The 18,241-nt window shown below is 30.0% G+C and overlaps 1 protein-coding gene across 3 annotated transcripts in view; it reads left to right on the forward strand.

Moving 5' to 3' along the window:
- The first annotated feature begins 574 nt into the window (after positions 1-574).
- Positions 575-18,241, forward strand: part of LOC143233694 (uncharacterized) — a 32,419-nt gene continuing 14,752 nt past the window's right edge. The window contains exons 1-10 of one of the 3 annotated variants that reach the window (XM_076470201.1): positions 575-681; positions 2,041-2,193; positions 2,945-3,103; positions 6,525-6,644; positions 7,439-7,618; positions 9,414-9,530; positions 10,396-10,542; positions 12,934-13,001; positions 15,875-16,031; positions 16,380-16,539. In XM_076470201.1, the coding sequence (XP_076326316.1) occupies positions 2,152-2,193; positions 2,945-3,103; positions 6,525-6,644; positions 7,439-7,618; positions 9,414-9,530; positions 10,396-10,542; positions 12,934-13,001; positions 15,875-16,031; positions 16,380-16,539 (1,150 nt within the window). In that variant the 5' untranslated portion in view covers positions 575-681; positions 2,041-2,151. Of the gene's footprint in view, positions 682-721; positions 931-2,040; positions 2,194-2,944; positions 3,104-6,524; positions 6,645-7,438; positions 7,619-9,413; positions 9,531-10,395; positions 10,543-12,933; positions 13,002-15,874; positions 16,032-16,379; positions 16,540-18,241 lie in introns of those variants that run through there. The other 2 variants (XM_076470199.1, XM_076470200.1) reach the window with 2 other exon arrangements.

An 18,241-nucleotide genomic window follows, 5' to 3' on the forward strand; every position in this document is an offset into this window, starting at 1 on the left:
GTTCATACTAATGTAATCTTGGAATTTCCCCTCAGTGCTGGTATTGTGTTTATTTTCACTCAAAAGTACCTTAAAAAAGAACTGTTAGATTCATTTAAAACGTTAAAAGCAGTCGTAACAACAAAAAATGTCATTGAAAATTATAATCTTGTTTTAATGTAACGATTTTTTTGTTTACTCTGCCCACTATAGGTATCAAAACCCGGTTTCTATCATTATAAGTCCTTGTTGCTCTAATTTAACGGCTAATCAAACACAGGATTTTTTTTTAATCTATGATCTAAATATAATATATTACGCAAATCAACGAAACTTGTGAAGGTAGCAATACAACATAGTTGTATGTTACAAAATTTCACACAAAACTTCACAAAGGGCTGTTTGAATGTAGCTGTCCTTAACTTCAGTTAATAGACTAAAGAGCATCCACTACTGACTCTTCAGCTACTTTTTTGTATTCAAATAGTGAGTCATTCTTAAAGCGCACCTATAACTCTAAAATGTGGATCCGTTCCTGTGGCAAAATGTCGTTAGCCAAGAATTCTCAGATTCGCAGTTTAGACATGCTGATCTTAGATGTATTTATATGTACTTTATAATTCTATCATTACGCTGTTGAAAAGGAGAACAATGGAGTGTGGTTATGCTGATTATTTTATTCTGAGATTTTGAAACGAAACAGTAAGTTAGCATTTAGTAGAAAAATATTGCAGAGGGCACTGTACAGTCGCGGGAAGATTATATGTTATATTTTGATAACTGTTTACATTATGAAGTCGTAACAAAAATTTAAGATTAAGACTATTTAAAATACTTTATTTCCAAATTTTAAAAATTTGCCATTCATTGATAGTGACGATGGAAGACAAACTTTTAGTCATTTTATCTTCTCGTTCTAAGCTTCACATAATTTCGAATTTATGTTCCCAAGTAAGTAATTTACATTTGAAATTACAACCCATCCTTCAGTTCATGTTTAAATTGAAGTACGCTACGAGTATAAGTTAGCTGTTATTATCGTATGAACTATAATAATAATACTGTTAGTATTGCTAATTAAACAAAGCTTTATTTAAGTCTAAAATGATCAAGCCTTGATAGCTTATGGAAAAGGTGGAAATACGAAATTAATAATGCATCACATTCAAAATGGCCATAGTAAAATTTAGCGTACATGGCTATTTGAACACTTAGTATAACTATAGGCCCCAACTGAAATGTAACTTATTATAAATTTCTGGCTCTATATCAGTTCTTCTAAGGGTTTTTTTTATCATTTAGATGATGTAGAGGTTAAGATTTAGTAAGAATGTAAAATTTAGGCTTCATTGCCACTTAAAGATTTTCTTCTGAACAAAATTAATCATATTGTCTTAAATTTAAGTAGGTAATTTATTTATGAGATTTATTACATTGTCTTTGTGAGAATTAATAAAATTCCTTTTGTTTTTGCATGTGTGTGTGTGTGTGTATATATACACACACACACACTGATTACTGTGATCCAGACAAAAACTTTTAAAAGTCCATTTGTGTACAATATATTACAGGTTTCAAAACTGTGTGAATCAGGTTGCTTGTTTTTGTTTCTTGTAACTTATTCACAGACTTATCTATGGCAAATCTTTGCATCTTTGAAATTTTAACAAACTGTAGGATTAGTTTCTCTGTTGTTTAACACTTAAATATTGGTTTTTTAATGACACATCTTTATAATTTCATTCTTTTTGCATTTTTATTTTATGGAAACTAGAAACACAGCCTATAGTTGATCCAAGTTATGTTATACCTATAAATGTGTCAGTGACAGAGTTTAGGGGAATCAACTCAGTAAATATATTATTATAAAATGATACATTTCTAGATTTATACTGGAATTGTTACTGATGTAGATTTGTTTGGAGTGTCTTTATATAGTAGTAGTAGTTGAAAAAAGAAAAGCAAATTAAAAAAGTAGAATATAAGACTTTAAAATCTTTATATTAATTTTGTAGTAGCCAGTGTTGTTTTACAGATTTTTTTCATTGTATTTTGTCATAGATTTTGGAAGTCTTTCCAGTCAAGAATAACCAATACTTAGATGCAGAAGATGAATTAAGCATATCACATAAATCATTGGAACAATTCAGTCATTTGATTTCTTTGGTAGAAATGACATTAAAGATATCGAAAGAACTTTCAGCACGTTCTGTGGTATGCTGGGATTTTTTTACTTATTTTTGTAAAATGAGTCGAAAAATAATTGTATGTTACATGAGATTTTATCTAACAATGCAAAAATTCAGTTGGTGAATATTTTTATAAAGAGAGTTTTAGAGCACTGTCAATGCTTTAGTAATAAAGCTTCTTTTTTATAATGGTAATTTGGAATATGCATGAATTTGAGGTATGTTAAAAGTGAAAGTTAATACAAAGTAAGTTTTACAACATGTGCAAATCAGATAGACACAACATAACCATAGAAAACACCCATATACTAAGTAGGGAAACAAATATAAACAAAAACATGAAATGAAAGAAGCCCTATTTATATGGCGACTAAAACCAAAATTAAATCAATATAAAGGAACACTTTTGTACTAATTAATAACCTAATATCCAACAGCAACGACCTCTACAATCCTGTACCCATTTATACTCTCATTCCTAAGATGTGTCTAGCAATGGCCACTTGCAAACTCTCTGTTTCTTAATCTGAAGATGACCTGGGAAGGTCGAAACATTGTTCTCTCCTTATCAATAAAAGTGTTAATACCCATACCAGCCTTTCTGAGATACACAAGTTGTGTCAACTTTTGAATTTAACTATTACTAAAGGCTGTGTTAAAAATGCACAAATGTAGTAAAATCTAAAATCTTAGTTAAGTACTGCATAAAATGCTTTTGTATGAATATCCAGTATAAATATGTCTTTTATTGCTTTTCACTGTATATAATTTTGTAGGAAGACCTGGATAGCATTAGCAGTGTTGCTGATAAATTAAAGGCTGTAAAACAAACCATTGGATTTCAGTTTAAGAAAGTAGTAGCCAATCCTAGTGACAGTGTGATGTGGAAAGTGCTGGCTAACCAGATGATGTCACTTTTTAAAGATACTATTGAGGTTTGTAAGATCTATGTATATAGTGTGTTATTCTTAGTTCCAGTTTTCCTTTTGTACACACATGAAACATACAACCTTATAAAAAATAAGTTTTAAACCATTAAATATTTTAATATGAAAGATAAAGAGGAAAAACAATGAAATAGTTACTATATATATGTATATATAATAGCTTCATTCTTCATAGAAGTGTTTAATATGAAATATGATGTCTCTTAAAGTGGAGAAATAATGAAATAGTTACTGTGTGTATATGTATATATAATAGCTTCATTCTTTATAGAAGTGTGTTTAATATGAAATATAATGTCTCTTAAAGTGGAGAAATGAAATAGTTACTGCATCTACAGAATATGTTTCATGTTTATAGAAGTTATTCTGTGGTTATTTAATAAACATACACACATATAGTGTGTGAGAAATTTAAGTGTATATGTGTATATTATGTGCACACAGGATGATAAAAAGGTAATTTATCTCGGAGATGTTATTCAGTATGATAATTTAACATTAAAAATATTAGTAGTTCATCCCAATACTTTGGAAATGATTAACATACCTTATCATAATTATTTCAATTTACATTGGATATTTTTCAGTGTAAAACAACTTTAAAAAATAAATATTACATCTCAAAGTTTGGGTCTAGCTACTTTTGCTTCACCCTGTATTTTTAAATCCATGCATTGTAAATAATATTCTCAATATTATTTCTAGTATTTTGGAACTATACATACATTAAAGTGTCTTATTATTGAAAAGTAAACTTTCTGAAACTACTGGAATTGTAAGAATTAACGTCTTAAATAATGAAATGGTATAAACAAAATATTAGTCTCTTGGTTTTACCAGTATGAAATCTGGTACAGTTGTTCTTTGAATACAGTTAAACTGGGTATGGAACATCTATGAAATTGTTTCTTAACCTTGTTTTTGTTTTATTCATTCTAGTTTTAGGTTTGATATACATTTAAGTCTCAATAAATAATTCTGTATTTTAATTTAGTATTTTTGTCTATTTTTTTTATTTTGGTTGCTGTGAATGATATCAGTAAATGGTGAGAAGTACTTCTCTATGGAATTTCTATTTTTCATATTCTGTCCCCCCCCCCAGTGGCACAGATACAGGGTTTCAGTACCTGTTGTGGGCACAGAGCACGGATAGCCCATTATGAAGTTTTGTGTTTAACTTTAAATAAAAGATTCATATTCTTTTGGTCTATGAATATTATAATTTAGTGTATAAATTACATATTTTTTTGGAATGTCCAAATTGAACCCAACTTAATTTATTTTAAAGGAATACAGTATTGTTTTTGTTGTTAGCATAACAAATGTACTGGCTAAAAAAAACTGTAAAACTCTAAAAAACAACCTGAAAAAAATGTAAGCAAAGTATCTGTAATGCATTAGAAATGTGAAAATGCTTCATTGTGAGAAACGAAACTTCCATCAGTGAAAACAAATGAAGCCTGGAGGATTTTCCCAGATTTAAAGAAAAGGAAAAGGGAGTTAATATGTCAAAGGTAGTTAAAACAATGTCTAAGTAGGGAAAGCAATTTTATTTTGAGGTTCAAAGGTAGGCCATTATTATATTCTTAAAACAATGTCTAAGTAGGGAAAGCAATGTTATTTTGAGGTTCAAAGGTAGGCCATTATTATATTGTTAAAACAATGTCTAAGTAGGGAAAACAATTTTATTCTGAGGTTCAAAGGAGGGTCATTATTATATTGTTAAAACAATGTCTAAGTAGGGAAAACAGTTTTGAGGTTTAACTGGTGTTTTAAATGATTGGTAAAAGTAAATAATAATAGTGCAAGGTTTGTGTCACTTTTTGTTTTTCACTGTTAGTTGTATGAGTTGATAGAATGTCATAAAATGGCTTACCTATCATTCCTTGCGTGGTTGATATCTGTGAGGCTATTGATGAGGTCATATATAAATATATTGAATCTCTCAACTGTTTTCAATAATACTGTAGTCCTGTACTCTCACATGATTTAGGAGTTTTAGATGTTACTGATAACTGTGGCATGGAATATCATTGGTGCCATAAAAATAACTTACAGGTGTAATTTTTGTAGTGGTGGTGCATGTCTGCTATACTTTTTCAGGGATAGAATAATAAATTTTTGAGATATAATATCCTTGTACAAACCCCAGCTACAAAAATTGTACTTACTGACATTTGGAACCAAAGCTGTACCAATGCTAGTATTACATGAGCAAATCTCAGTACTTGACACTTCTAGGGTGTCTTATAATATTATGTATTGCTAGTTATAATATATTTTTTCCAGTTCCAACTAATAAATGTAACTTACTGATGCCATGAAATAAAAAAGCATGAATACAACAGCCACTTCATTTGTACCGTCATGCTACGATGGTTTTTATATTATATCAGCAGTATGCAGTAGTACTTATCTGTCAGATTTTGGTGGTAATACTAACAACTTACCTGTTTCATTAAACTTTCAAAACATTCTATTTCACTACAGATAAATTATTGTTTACCTAATTAATCAGATAAATATCACCCACAGCAAAATATTGTGTTCCAATAAAAAAATCTAAAAGTGGACAGAGGAACAAATTAACACTCATATTAATGAAAGTCTTCATAATTCAAGTGAAATTGAACCCACTTTAAAACCTTATTGTGTTTAGAAGTAAACACAGTGTTTTTAAACAAAGTGGGAACAGTATCATTACCACTGAAAACCAAATTTAACATATGATGTGCTGTTGTTACCTTTGCAAACAACAAAGGGAATACTGCTAATAATAATAAAATTAAAGGCTTAAGAAATTACCAAGTTAGTATTCGTTAACATGGATTAAGTTATTTCGAGTGCTGGTGTTATCACGTTGATTTAACAACCTATGAAATGTTCAGAATTATATTCAGAACATACAAAATTATTTTAATACTGATTATTGGTTTGTAAGGGATGCAAGGGAAACAGAATAATCTACTATGAATTTAAAAAGCTGGAAACATAATGTTATTTACTGTTACTATTAGATTTCACATTCTTATCATTTGCAGTTTTGCCTCGTAATTGGTTGAGTTAGGGCTGTTTTGATATACACTAGTGCATTTAAAATAACATGCAGGAAGTTAAAATTTGATAAAATAGTGTAAGCTTATGTGTCATATAAGTAATAAATTATCAATAATCTGTAGGTAGTCAAGCTCTTATAGATAATTGTAAGGTTATGTATTACAGTAGTATTGGTTTCATAAAAAATATCTCCATCTCAAGAAATTTGAAATATTTCAAAGGTGAATTTGTATCTGTAATATCAAAGTCTAATTACATCTTATCTGAAAACAATGGGAATGTTTGGGGCAAGTACTGTAGTAGCCTTGATTTACTTGAACATTTGAAACATTTCTATTTCATTTTACTTCAGTTACTTTATCTAGTGAAAAAGACAGAAGAGAAGGAATTATGGCATCTTGTACAGAATGTTCGAGAGAGTTTGAAAAAACTATCTACTACAAAGGAACAAGTGAATATTTGTGAGTTAAAGGTCAGAATACATCACCAGTTACTTCAATGCTTTGTGAAAAGATATAAAAGCATAGTTTGAAACAATTCTAATAACAGTTGGTTTTGTATGAATGACTTGGATTTTTTAGTTGTGGAAAATTCTGATTTATTGAAAATATTTGTATGATTTGAGTTTTATTTTTAAAGTATAAGAAGTTAATATTATCTCTTGCAATAAAATATATGGTAAAACAATGTAAGTAACTGTTTAGTGAGAGTTGAATTTTGAGGAATTCACCATTTTCACTTAGTGTTATTTTTTCAATTTATTTTACTTTTTGTTGAGTTTAAATGGCATGAAACAGTATAGAAGGTGTCGTACTAGTGTAATTAAAAGAGAAATTCTGATATTAAGGATTTTTAATTTTGCACTGAGTTTGAGCACAATTATGATGGTGGCAGCTAATTATAGTTAATGTTTTTAGTAATGTAATTTGAGCTGACATTTGGATAACTGCAACTAATTTTAAGTGATTTTTAAATCATTTATCATGAATCATTTAATTACAACATTTCATGTAATAGTAATTCAGAAATAATCAGTTGAAATGTATGCTTACAGTGTTACTAAAAATGAAAAGTAAAAACTTAAAAAGTTTTACATTTATATAGAATTTATAGTTTGATTAACTTTTTCTGGTTTCAGTATTAAACAGTGTCTATCAATGTTAAAAAATGTGTAAACAGACTTTATATCAAGACAAACATTATAGTGTTATTACAGTGTGAATAATTATATTTCTGAAGAAGACAAAACTGTTTTATTTGATACAGGAAGTTTACCAGTTGCTGACTAAGCTTTTGATTCTTGGTGATCGGTACCATAAGGACTTGACATTGAAAGTTCACCAATATCAGATGAAAGTGGCTTTACTTTTTTTACAGAGTAGTGGTATATTTTTGGCTAAGATTCTTAAACTTTTACCTCATTTTACTGGCTGTGCACATAGTAAGGTAAGTTTATCTTGTTTTAATGTCATGTGTTTTACATTTTTCTGTACCTTTCCCCCCTCTTTCACTATCTTAATTGTTTTGGTTTATAAGTCTGTACCACTCATAGATATAAATATGAATAAACCTGGTGTTTGTAAATGCAAACTACTATTTTATTATTAAATAATGGAAATATAGTAATTAATAACATTACTTACACTCAGTTGAAGAACTGTTTACTTTGTTTTCTGTTTTCATATGTTAACATCAAAATGATATTTATATTGAACAATGATTACAATTATAACAACAGCAGTTACAAAGAATTATTATGGATATTAAAAAATGTGGATATCCTGTGGAAGTTTCTTTATAATGTCACACAAGCACTATCAGTGACCAACAGTCGCTAGGTCTGACACGGAGTGATAACATGGCTCGTGTGAAATAAAACAGTATCTCTGCCTGTGTAGCTCACAGAAGATAAGATGTTACCATAATTTGTGAGATGTGTTTAACAGTATGGCTCACATGAGATAAAACATTACAGGGGGCTGAGCAGTGGAATGCTCATGCAAGATGAAGTATTACCTCTGGTTGCATAGCTTAACATCTGTATAATGTTAGTTCACATGTAAGAAGCTAAACAGTGGAGTCTGTCATGCTGCAAGCTATTCCATTTATCAAAATTATTATTAAAAGCAAATTTAATATGAAGTTTGAGTTGATGATAGTGAAACTTGAAACCAAGTTTTCATTCTTTAATCCATGTTTTGGTTTATATTATATATTGCATCTCAAATCAAAATTAAATTTCAATAAAAGAAGGTTAAACTTCAAGTCAAGCTTTAGACGAAAGTAGACACTGTATTTCGTAACAAGCTTAATATTTTTTCAAAATCTCTTTCCACTCTATATATAGTTGTCTATTATAATCTGTTATTTACAAGACTGGCATTTGTTCTAGACTATTGAGAATGTTGTCCCATGACCAGGGGATTAGTGTGTCACAGTTCAAAGTTCAAAGTATGATATGCTACATATCTTGCTCTAGACTTTCAGCTCTGAGGGCACTGTAAATTACTGGCAATCTTACTGTTTGTTTAGAAGTGATGCTGTGTGGTCACCAATTTTAAGTTATGAATGGCTAAGCCATATCCTTGGGATTCTCTTGGCTACTCAGCACACATACTACATAAGATGAAAGTACTGAAGTCCTCTGCTGGTACAGCTGTAAGTCTACGGATTTACAATGCTAAAATCAGGGGTTCAATTCCTCTCGGAGGACTCAGCAGATAGCCCATTGTGGCTTTGCTATAAGAAAAACATACACAAAGTACTAAAGTATTTGTTGTATCAACAGCTATTGGTATAAGCTCAGTCAATGTGAAATAGAATTACACATTAACTTAAATAAAGAGAGATATTTAAATGATGAGTGAAGATTATGTAACATTTAATAAACAAAACAACTTACTAAAATACACTTCTTGTTTTTTTCTGTTTTATTTATTTCTACATGCTGCTATATGAAAACTGCTTTAATGTTTTGTTCATGAAGTAGTTTAGACAACCAAAAATGCTCAAACAATATTTTCTAAGAGTATACAGATATTATTAAGTAAAATTATCAGAATCAAAATTATATATATGGAGGTGAAAGTCATTTACTTTCATTTCTTATTTGTTTTTAAACAATAGCTAAGGTAGGTTATAACAGTACCTTAAAATTGTGATATAGTCTTTGCTTTTGCAAAGATTAATGTTGAATAAACTTGTTTTTAAGAGCACCAGATCTAATCGTAGATGGTTTCAGGTCTGTGTAAAACTAGTAACGCAACAGATGGAGGTTGTATTAAATAGTCTCTGTGATACAACAAAAGTGGACTCTGATATTGAAGATATGGGGCACTTTGTCCTCACTGTTGATAAGGTAAGACTTAGAGATTAGTGCATAGGAACCTGAAATATATATTTTTGGTATGCTTGATCTCTGACTCTATAATATCCTTAAAAAAGGCCTAAATCAAAAAAATGAAAAAGGAATCTGGGTATGGTGGACCAGGTTGTAACCCTATTAAGTTTCAAACCAGCTTGCCAAGGAGTGAAGAAATGGCACTTGGCAGAGACATAAAAATTTTGGAAAGTGTTTTTAGTTTAAACATTGTGTTTTGGTTTACAAACAATTTATTTTCACAGAGTCATAGACACCTTAAAAAATTATTTTTTTTTTCAAATAAGTAAGAAACATTTAATGCTTTTAGAAGTCTAATAAATTTTTGGAAAAAAAATTATACTTTAATTTCAACGGCAAATTATTTAATATTTTAGTTAAGGAAAGTATGAGGCTATTGCTTTATCCCACTGCACGATGTTTTGTTGGCTTTATATTTAGATTATCCTTAAATAAGGAATACATTCAAGAAAGAATAGACTGAGAACATGAAATTATTTTTTTTTACAAATATTACTGGGCCAGGTGGGTTAAGGCTTTCGACTCTTAATTCGAGGGTGGCGGGTTAGAATCACCTTTGCACCAAACATGCTTGCCATTTCAGCTGTGGGAGCATTATAATGTGATGGTAAATCCCACTATTCATTGGTAAAAGAGTAGCCCAAGAGTTGGCGGTGGGTGGTGATGACCAGCTGCCTCCCCTCTAGTCTTACACTGTTAAATTAGGGACAGCTAGTGCAGATAGCTCTTGTGTAGCTTTGTGCGAAATTCAAAACAAAACAAGCAAACAAATATTACTTTTTTTTTTAGGACTAGTTTTTTGAATTATATGTTCATGTTTCAGGTTTTAGAAGAGTTGTCAATTCCAACAGGAATAATAGATGTTCTGCATGAAAATGACCAAGTTCAGGAGATAGTAAAATTCAGCATGGCTGTTGCTCATCTGTTAAAAGGAGTTACAAAGGAACGAATCGCTCAAAGTTGTCATAGGGTTAGTATTAGGTTGTACTCCAATGTTTTCAGAATAATAGGTCTTAATGGATGTAATGGCAAATACTACTTGTTTGGGTTTGAAATGATACAATGAATGTGTGATGAAAAGGTGACCTACCTAAACTGTTTCTCCACTTTTCTTATACCCTTTCTCACATTTTATATAATAATAAATCTCTTAGATATTGGTTAACTCTCTGTATTGTCATAATTTTAAATGTTATTTTATTAACTAAATATTGCCTCAGATGGCTCAGCAGTAATTCTAATAACTTATGAAGATAAAAACTAGGTTTTGATACCAGTGATGGACAAAGCACAGATAGCCCCATTGTGTAACTTTGTGCTTCACAAAAAAACAAAAACAAACTAAATAATCCTCTTACAAATAACTTAAACACAGGTCTCTAAACATTTTTCTGTTAATTGAACAACCATCTTGCCTGTGAAATAACATACATATATGGTAGTTGCAACTTGCAAAATATTAGAGGTGGTTTTCATGCTCTTTGCATGACTTACCTTATTCTATCACTTTCAGGCACACCATTTAAGCTGTGCTTTCTCGCAGGCATTATATTTTACATCATGAATATTTGAAAAAAAAATTGATAAAACAAACAAACTTACACAGAAATAACTTTATTTTAAGAAAGACTACAACTAAAGCAAACAATAAAGTAATGCTATTTATAATAGCACACAGAATGAAACAACAATGAGGGTTCAGTAAATGACATGATTTTACTCACAAAAACAGAATAAAGTCTGTAGTGAAGAAAAAAGTAGCTAAAAGGTGTTCATAGTAGTCTATTAAATAAGTGAAAGCTAAATTATTGTATAATGAAGTAAGTGTAATATTTTAATACAAGCAAAATTAGCTGAATGTCTGTGCATTTTACTGTAATTTTTTTTTGGAATTTACATGTAGCTTAAGTGTTGTTTGTGTGACGTTAAACAGCTGACTTTAAAGCAATTTAAGTAATTATTTATCAGTAGAAAAAGTGATTAAATTAGGAACTTTGTACATTAATATTATCCAGATATAAGTTTAAATTTAGAGTTGGTGCTCTAGAACCTGTAGCTAGTGGACTAAACAAAATGGAAACGCCTGTGTAAATGAGGTATAACAAGCATATGCAATGCAGTGGCTACCACACAGGTGCGACTCGTCCATTAATTAAGTAAATAACATCCCAACGTGCATGGGGTCATGTATGAAAATGCTGGACAAGCATGATTGCCTATAATCATTGATAGCATACCTGCAAGAAAAGATCTCAGTGACTTTGAGAGGGGGATCATTGTGGAGAATGTTTGGTGGGATCTTCAGTGATAAAGATGGCTCAACTTCCTGATGTTTCATGAGCAGTTATGTCTGCATGGAACTCTAAAAGAAAGACATCATCATCAGAGGGCAACAATAAGCAGAAATGCATGTTTCAGGATCATGATGTCCGTACATTAATTTGAACTGAAAGGCAAAACAGGTGAGCAACCAAAGACCAGTTGACTGCAGATTTTAACCTGGGATGAGAGCAGACAATTTCATCAAAAATGGTACATCGAGAACTCCATAGAATGGGATGCCATAGTCAGGTTCCAGTACACAAATTACTCATCACACCTGGCACTGCAAGTTGCACATCCAGTGGTGCAAATACCACAGGATATGGACTACTGAGCAATGGAGAAATGTGATTTAAACTGGTGAATCATCCTTTACCATGTTCTTAACAAGTATATGAGTGCACATGTGGCACCACCCTGAAGAAAACTACAGTCCTGAGTGCTTGTTTCCAACAGTAAAGGGTGATTCCATTATGAAGTGGTACACATTTTCCTGGCATGATTTAGGCACACTCATACTTTTAGAAGGCAAGGTTGATGCTGATCGTTCCTTGATGGTACTGGGCAATCATCTTCAACCCCATGTTAGAATGTTTCTGTCCTGTAGAGAGGGGCATCTTTCAAGATAACAGTGCCCCCATCCACAGAGTATGAGTAGTTGTCCAATGGCTCAAGGAGTATGGCATTGATGTTATCCATATGTCATTACCTACTCAGTTTCTAAATATGAAACCAGTTTTGCACACATGGGATATTCTGAAATGATGCCTGAGATGGTATTATCCACTTCTATCAACTAGGTAGGAGCTGAGTGACTTTGCATTCCTCCTGGAACATTGCAGATGCTGGTAGACTCATAATGAATGTGGTGACCCTAGTTAGTGGCTTTACATCAATATTTCCATTCCAGAGGAGTATAAAAGTCATCAAACTTTAGGTTCTTAACATTTCCAGTACATTTGAAATTCCTAAACAGTTTTGTAGTTACATCTTTATCCAAGTGAAGTTACAGCCATCCTAATAACTTTTCTCTTTGTAGGTTTTGCAGCAAAGGACTATATTATTGATGTATCAACAGTCTGATGTATCTGTTTGTGAACTGCCTGTGTAGGTATATTTATAATTATTTTCAAGCATGAGAGAAAAAATAGTTGATGTAATATATATTAAACATGTCTGTGTTCATATTTAGGTCAGCCATCACAAGCTAGCTTACCTGAACTGGTAAGCCAAGGATTTGTGGTTTGTGATCTGTTGGTGTCTCATGATGTAGAGATGTAAAAATTGAGAACTTATTTAAACAAATACTTTTAAAATTAAGAAATCTAAATTTAATTAATATTAACATTTCAGTTTTAATGACATTCTGACACTAAATTTATTGAAAAACTGGTAATAAATTACATTAATTAAATTTTAAATATAATGCTGTAGAAAGGTTGTGACTGCATATATGTATCTTTTTTTATTTAAGCATTGTATAGACATTTATTGACCTATTTTATATTCAAAGTAGTTAAATAAAATATAAATGTCTTTTTAAGCTACATTATATTCTTCTAGTTTTTAATATCTGAAGGAATTAAAAGTTAGATACTTCAGATATAGAATTGATAAATTTTAAAACATTGATTGATTGGAATGATTGTTGTCTACATGATTTATTACACTTGTCACTGATGATTATTGATAAGTGTCACAATTCCAAAAATTGTGGAAAAACATGTTTTTAAATGAAGTGAAGAATCCATGCTTCAAACAGTATTTGGATAATTTTTGTATGTGTACAAATGGTGTGCATTTGTGTATGTTACAGCTAAAATCATTAATCAGACTTGAAATTTGTTTCTCATAGTAGGTGAACACACAAGTTTCAAAGGTTTGTTGTTCCAGAATATGTTTAAAAATTCCTGTGTGTGTGTGTAAAATATGCTTTGGAACAATGATACAATATTTACTACAACTTACAAACATTGTTTTAGACAATAACATTTTCTTTTGATGACACCATAAGAAGAAACTTTTTTTAAAGAATTGGCTAAAACCATAGTAACTTAAATTTCCTACTAGGTGTTATCGCATTTGAAGAAATGACTAGTATATACCAATGAAGAAAGGTGACAGATATTTGTGAAGTTTCCTTTAATTACAGGAAAATTATCTAAAGATGATAAAGACATTATATGTTAAAATTAAACCCCAGTTAGAGAAACGTACACAAACATTTAAAATACACTTTGAACATGGGGTCAACTGGGCAGTTAAGTTAATGTTTTAATAGTTTCTCATTTATCTTAATGACCTTTCCAAAAATAATAAGTTTTATTATCTATTCTGATACATTTAAATGTTAACTAAAAGTATAAACATTTGTGTTTGTTTTTCCAAACATTTTTCTGAAATATTTTGTAAAATTAAAGTGTCTTATTTTGATGAAATAGACTATCACTAGAAATTTATTTTAAATTTGGAAAACTTAGGTGAGTCTTTTTCTTGGAATTTTTTTTTACTCATCCACATAAAATATTCCTTTGTGATATCTTTATTTACATGAGAACCCCAAAACTTTAGAAGTTACCTCCACTGAGAGAGGGAAGAGAGAAGAAATTTCACACTTCCAGTATTTTCTTGTATTGTAGTTCTGGTATGAGCCTGTATTGGTTATTAATAAAGTGTGTTAGCACACATTCCTCAAAAATACTCTTTATGACATAACATTTTTTGTTTTCAGTAAAATTTAATATTGTAATTAAAGACATTAATAGAGAATTGACTTGGACTGAATTAAAAATAATCCATAAATGGTTAATAAGAAGGTAATAATTTGAGGGACATTAAGCTTCATTTAAATAAAACATTTAATTTAGTGCCCTCCCTCATGTTACCAGGCATAACTAGGTGGTTAGGGCACTCAACTTGTAATGTAAGGGTTGTGGGTTTGAATCCCCCTTCTACCAAACATGCTCACCCTTTTAGCTGTTGGAATATTGTAATCTGTCAGTCAATCCCACTATTCATTGATAAAAGAGTAGCCCAAGAGTTGGTGGTGGGTGGTGATGACTAGCTGCCTTCCCTCTAGTCTTACACTACTAAATTAGGGACGGCTAGTGCAGATAGCCCTCGTGTAGCTTTGCATGAAATTCAAAAGAGACAAACAAAGAAACCCTTGGACAGGAACAATGCATACATAGCACAGACATGATATGTGACATTATGCTTTTTTCCATCCCACTTTGAACAGTAAAATGCAGTGAGAACATAGTATTTTAATCTGGTTAAGCTTAAAGTTCATTATAACAAGTTCTCTGCTTTCTAAGTATATTTTCATAGTGTTAAGCAAGGAATGTTATAACAAACAGATCAGATTTAACACACAATGATAATTATGTATTTGAGAATTAGTGAAATTGATATTCAGATGTAAGAAGAAAAAAAAACATTTTCTGAATGTTGCTGTACTCCCAGGGTTATGTTCTATTGGTTGAGAACCTCTAATCTATACCAATGGTCAGAAAATATTTTTTACATTTAATTAGAGTATTGCTGTATTGAAAGTTTCAAAATGTGTATGTTTATAAACTTTATAAGGAATAATTAGTCTTATAATGTTGTGTTTAAGTTTGAAATAAGTGGTTTTCCTAATATTGTGTTACAACAGTAATGTTTGTACATATGTGTGTGTATATATATATATATATATATATATATCATAGTATTTTGATAAAAAGTTTCTCATGAAGTTATGCACATGTATTAACATTAACTTAATAATGAAAAAGCACATGATATGAAATTGTTCAAATAAGGAATGTTTTATTATAGTTATTAAATATTATAATTGTTCATAAATGACACTTCCTTATAGTCATTACTTCTTATTAAAGAAAGGTAATTATTGATAATACATTTTTCATTATTTACCTCTTGAAAAAGGAGGAGACATCTGATGTAGGTTATTTTCAGTCAGACTTTTCTCTTAGTGATTCTTTTGATGGAGAACGAGAAACATTACTAGAAGAAATAGAAATGTTGGAACGTCATGTAAATGAAGGGATACTTCGATTGATTGCAGTAATATTCACAGAAACTACGGAACCTCTAGATCGCATGCTAGGTGTTGCATTTGAAATAGGAAAGGTAAGTTTGTGAAATTGAAATATTATATGTTACATAGTAAGCTTTTATTTACACAACATTTAACTCAAGTTGGTTTGTGTTTCTAAAGGTTATTTCATCTCAAAAGTAGTTTCATGTTTTGTATTTCTGATGCATAAGATGTTAGAACACATTTGTGACATAGTTTATATTTTAATGGTTTGTACCAGAGTTTCAACTGTTGGATAGACAAAGTTGAAAATGGATATTTCTTTTCACTTTAACTGATCTATCTGCCGTTTTTTTTTTCTCCGTGTTCAAAGTAATCAAGATTTATAAGAATAATTTATATGTACAAATACTTATAAATAAATGTGAATTATTTTACAGTTACAGAGCTGTGCAAAAAAAGATGAATTAATAAACATGAAGTCAGTCCATGAACCTTTCTTCACTGCTCTAGAACATTTGATCCAGGAATTCATTCGCCATGCTGATTCCATGTACCAAGTATCCAGGTTTGTTGTCGGCTGTTCTACAGATACACCAGGTATGTTGTCAAAGTTTATTTCCTTTTGGTGATTTTAATTTACAGTATTGATGATAAGAAAGTTTACACAGATGTAAAAATTGTGTTAGACATTTTAACCACCATTCTCTAATGTGTTAAAACTAATGGTTAAATAAAAAAATATTTAAATACTCTCAAAAGTGTAAAATATACAGCCAAGATGGAATTCAGTGCACTATTTTATAGGATAAAATAAAGCAGTATGCTTCTCTTTGAGTCGTTATGACTTAAAAATGAAAACAAAATACATATGCATTTATTAATTAGGTGTTTTAAAATTTAGTGTAACATTACCAAAAACTGTAAGTTCATGTTTAGTTAAAGGGTTGCATTTATTGATGAAGTGTTTTAAAATTCAGTGTAAAATTAGTCAAAACTATAAGTTCATGTTTAGTTAAAGGGTTGCATTTATTGATGAAGTGTTTTAAAATTCATTGTAAAATTAGTCAAAACTATAAGTTCGTGTTGTTAGTGAAAGGTTGCATTTATTGATGAGATATTTTAAAATTCAATGTAAAATTTGTCAAAACTGTAAGTTCATGTTTAGTTAAAGGGTTGCATTTATTGATGAAGTGTTTTAAAATTCAGTGTAAAATTAGTCAAAACTATAAGTTCATGTTTAGTTAAAGGGTTGCATTTATTGATGAAGTGTTTTAAAATTCATTGTAAAATTAGTCAAAACTATAAGTTCGTGTTGTTAGTGAAAGTTCGTGTTGTTAGTTGCATTTATTGATGAGATATTTTAAAATTCAATGTAAAATTTGTCAAAACTATAAGTTCATGTTGTTTTAGTGTAAAGGGTTGCATTTATTGATGAAGTGTTTTAAAATTCATTGTAAAATTAGTCAAAACTATAAGTTCGTGTTGTTAGTGAAAGAGTTGCATTTATTGATGAGATATTTTAAAATTTAGTGTAAAATTTGTCAAAACTGTAAGTTCATGTTTAGTTAAAGGGTTGCATTTATTGATGAAGTGTTTTAAAATTCAGTGTAAAATTAGTCAAAACTATAAGTTCATGTTTAGTTAAAGGGTTGCATTTATTGATGAAGTGTTTTAAAATTCAGTGTAAAATTAGTCAAAACTATAAGTTCATGTTTAGTTAAAGGGTTGCTATTGATGAAGTGTCATGTTTAGTTAAAGGGTTGCATTTATTGATGAAGTGTTTTAAAATTCATTGTAAAATTAGTCAAAACTATAAGTTCGTGTTGTTAGTGAAAGGGTTGCATTTATTGATGAGATATTTTAAAATTCAGTGTAAAATTAGTCAAAACTATAAGTTCATGTTTAGTTAAAGGGTTGCATTTATTGATGAAGTGTTTTAAAATTCAGTGTAAAATTAGTCAAAACTATAAGTTCATGTTTAGTTAAAGGGTTGCATTTATTGATGAAGTGTTTTAAAATTCATTGTAAAATTAGTCAAAACTATAAGTTCATGTTTAGTTAAAGGGTTGCATTTATTGATGAAGTGTTTTAAAATTCATTGTAAAATTAGTCAAAACTATAAGTTCGTGTTGTTAGTGAAAGGGTTGCATTTATTGATGAGATATTTTAAAATTTAGTGTAAAATTTGTCAAAACTGTAAGTTCATGTTTAGTTAAAGGGTTGCATTTATTGATGAAGTGTTTTAAAATTCAGTGTAAAATTAGTCAAAACTATAAGTTCATGTATAGTTAAAGGGTTG

The sequence above is a fragment of the Tachypleus tridentatus genome, chromosome 12, assembly GCF_004210375.1.
Source record: "Tachypleus tridentatus isolate NWPU-2018 chromosome 12, ASM421037v1, whole genome shotgun sequence".
Classification (NCBI taxonomy): domain Eukaryota; kingdom Metazoa; phylum Arthropoda; class Merostomata; order Xiphosura; family Limulidae; genus Tachypleus; species Tachypleus tridentatus.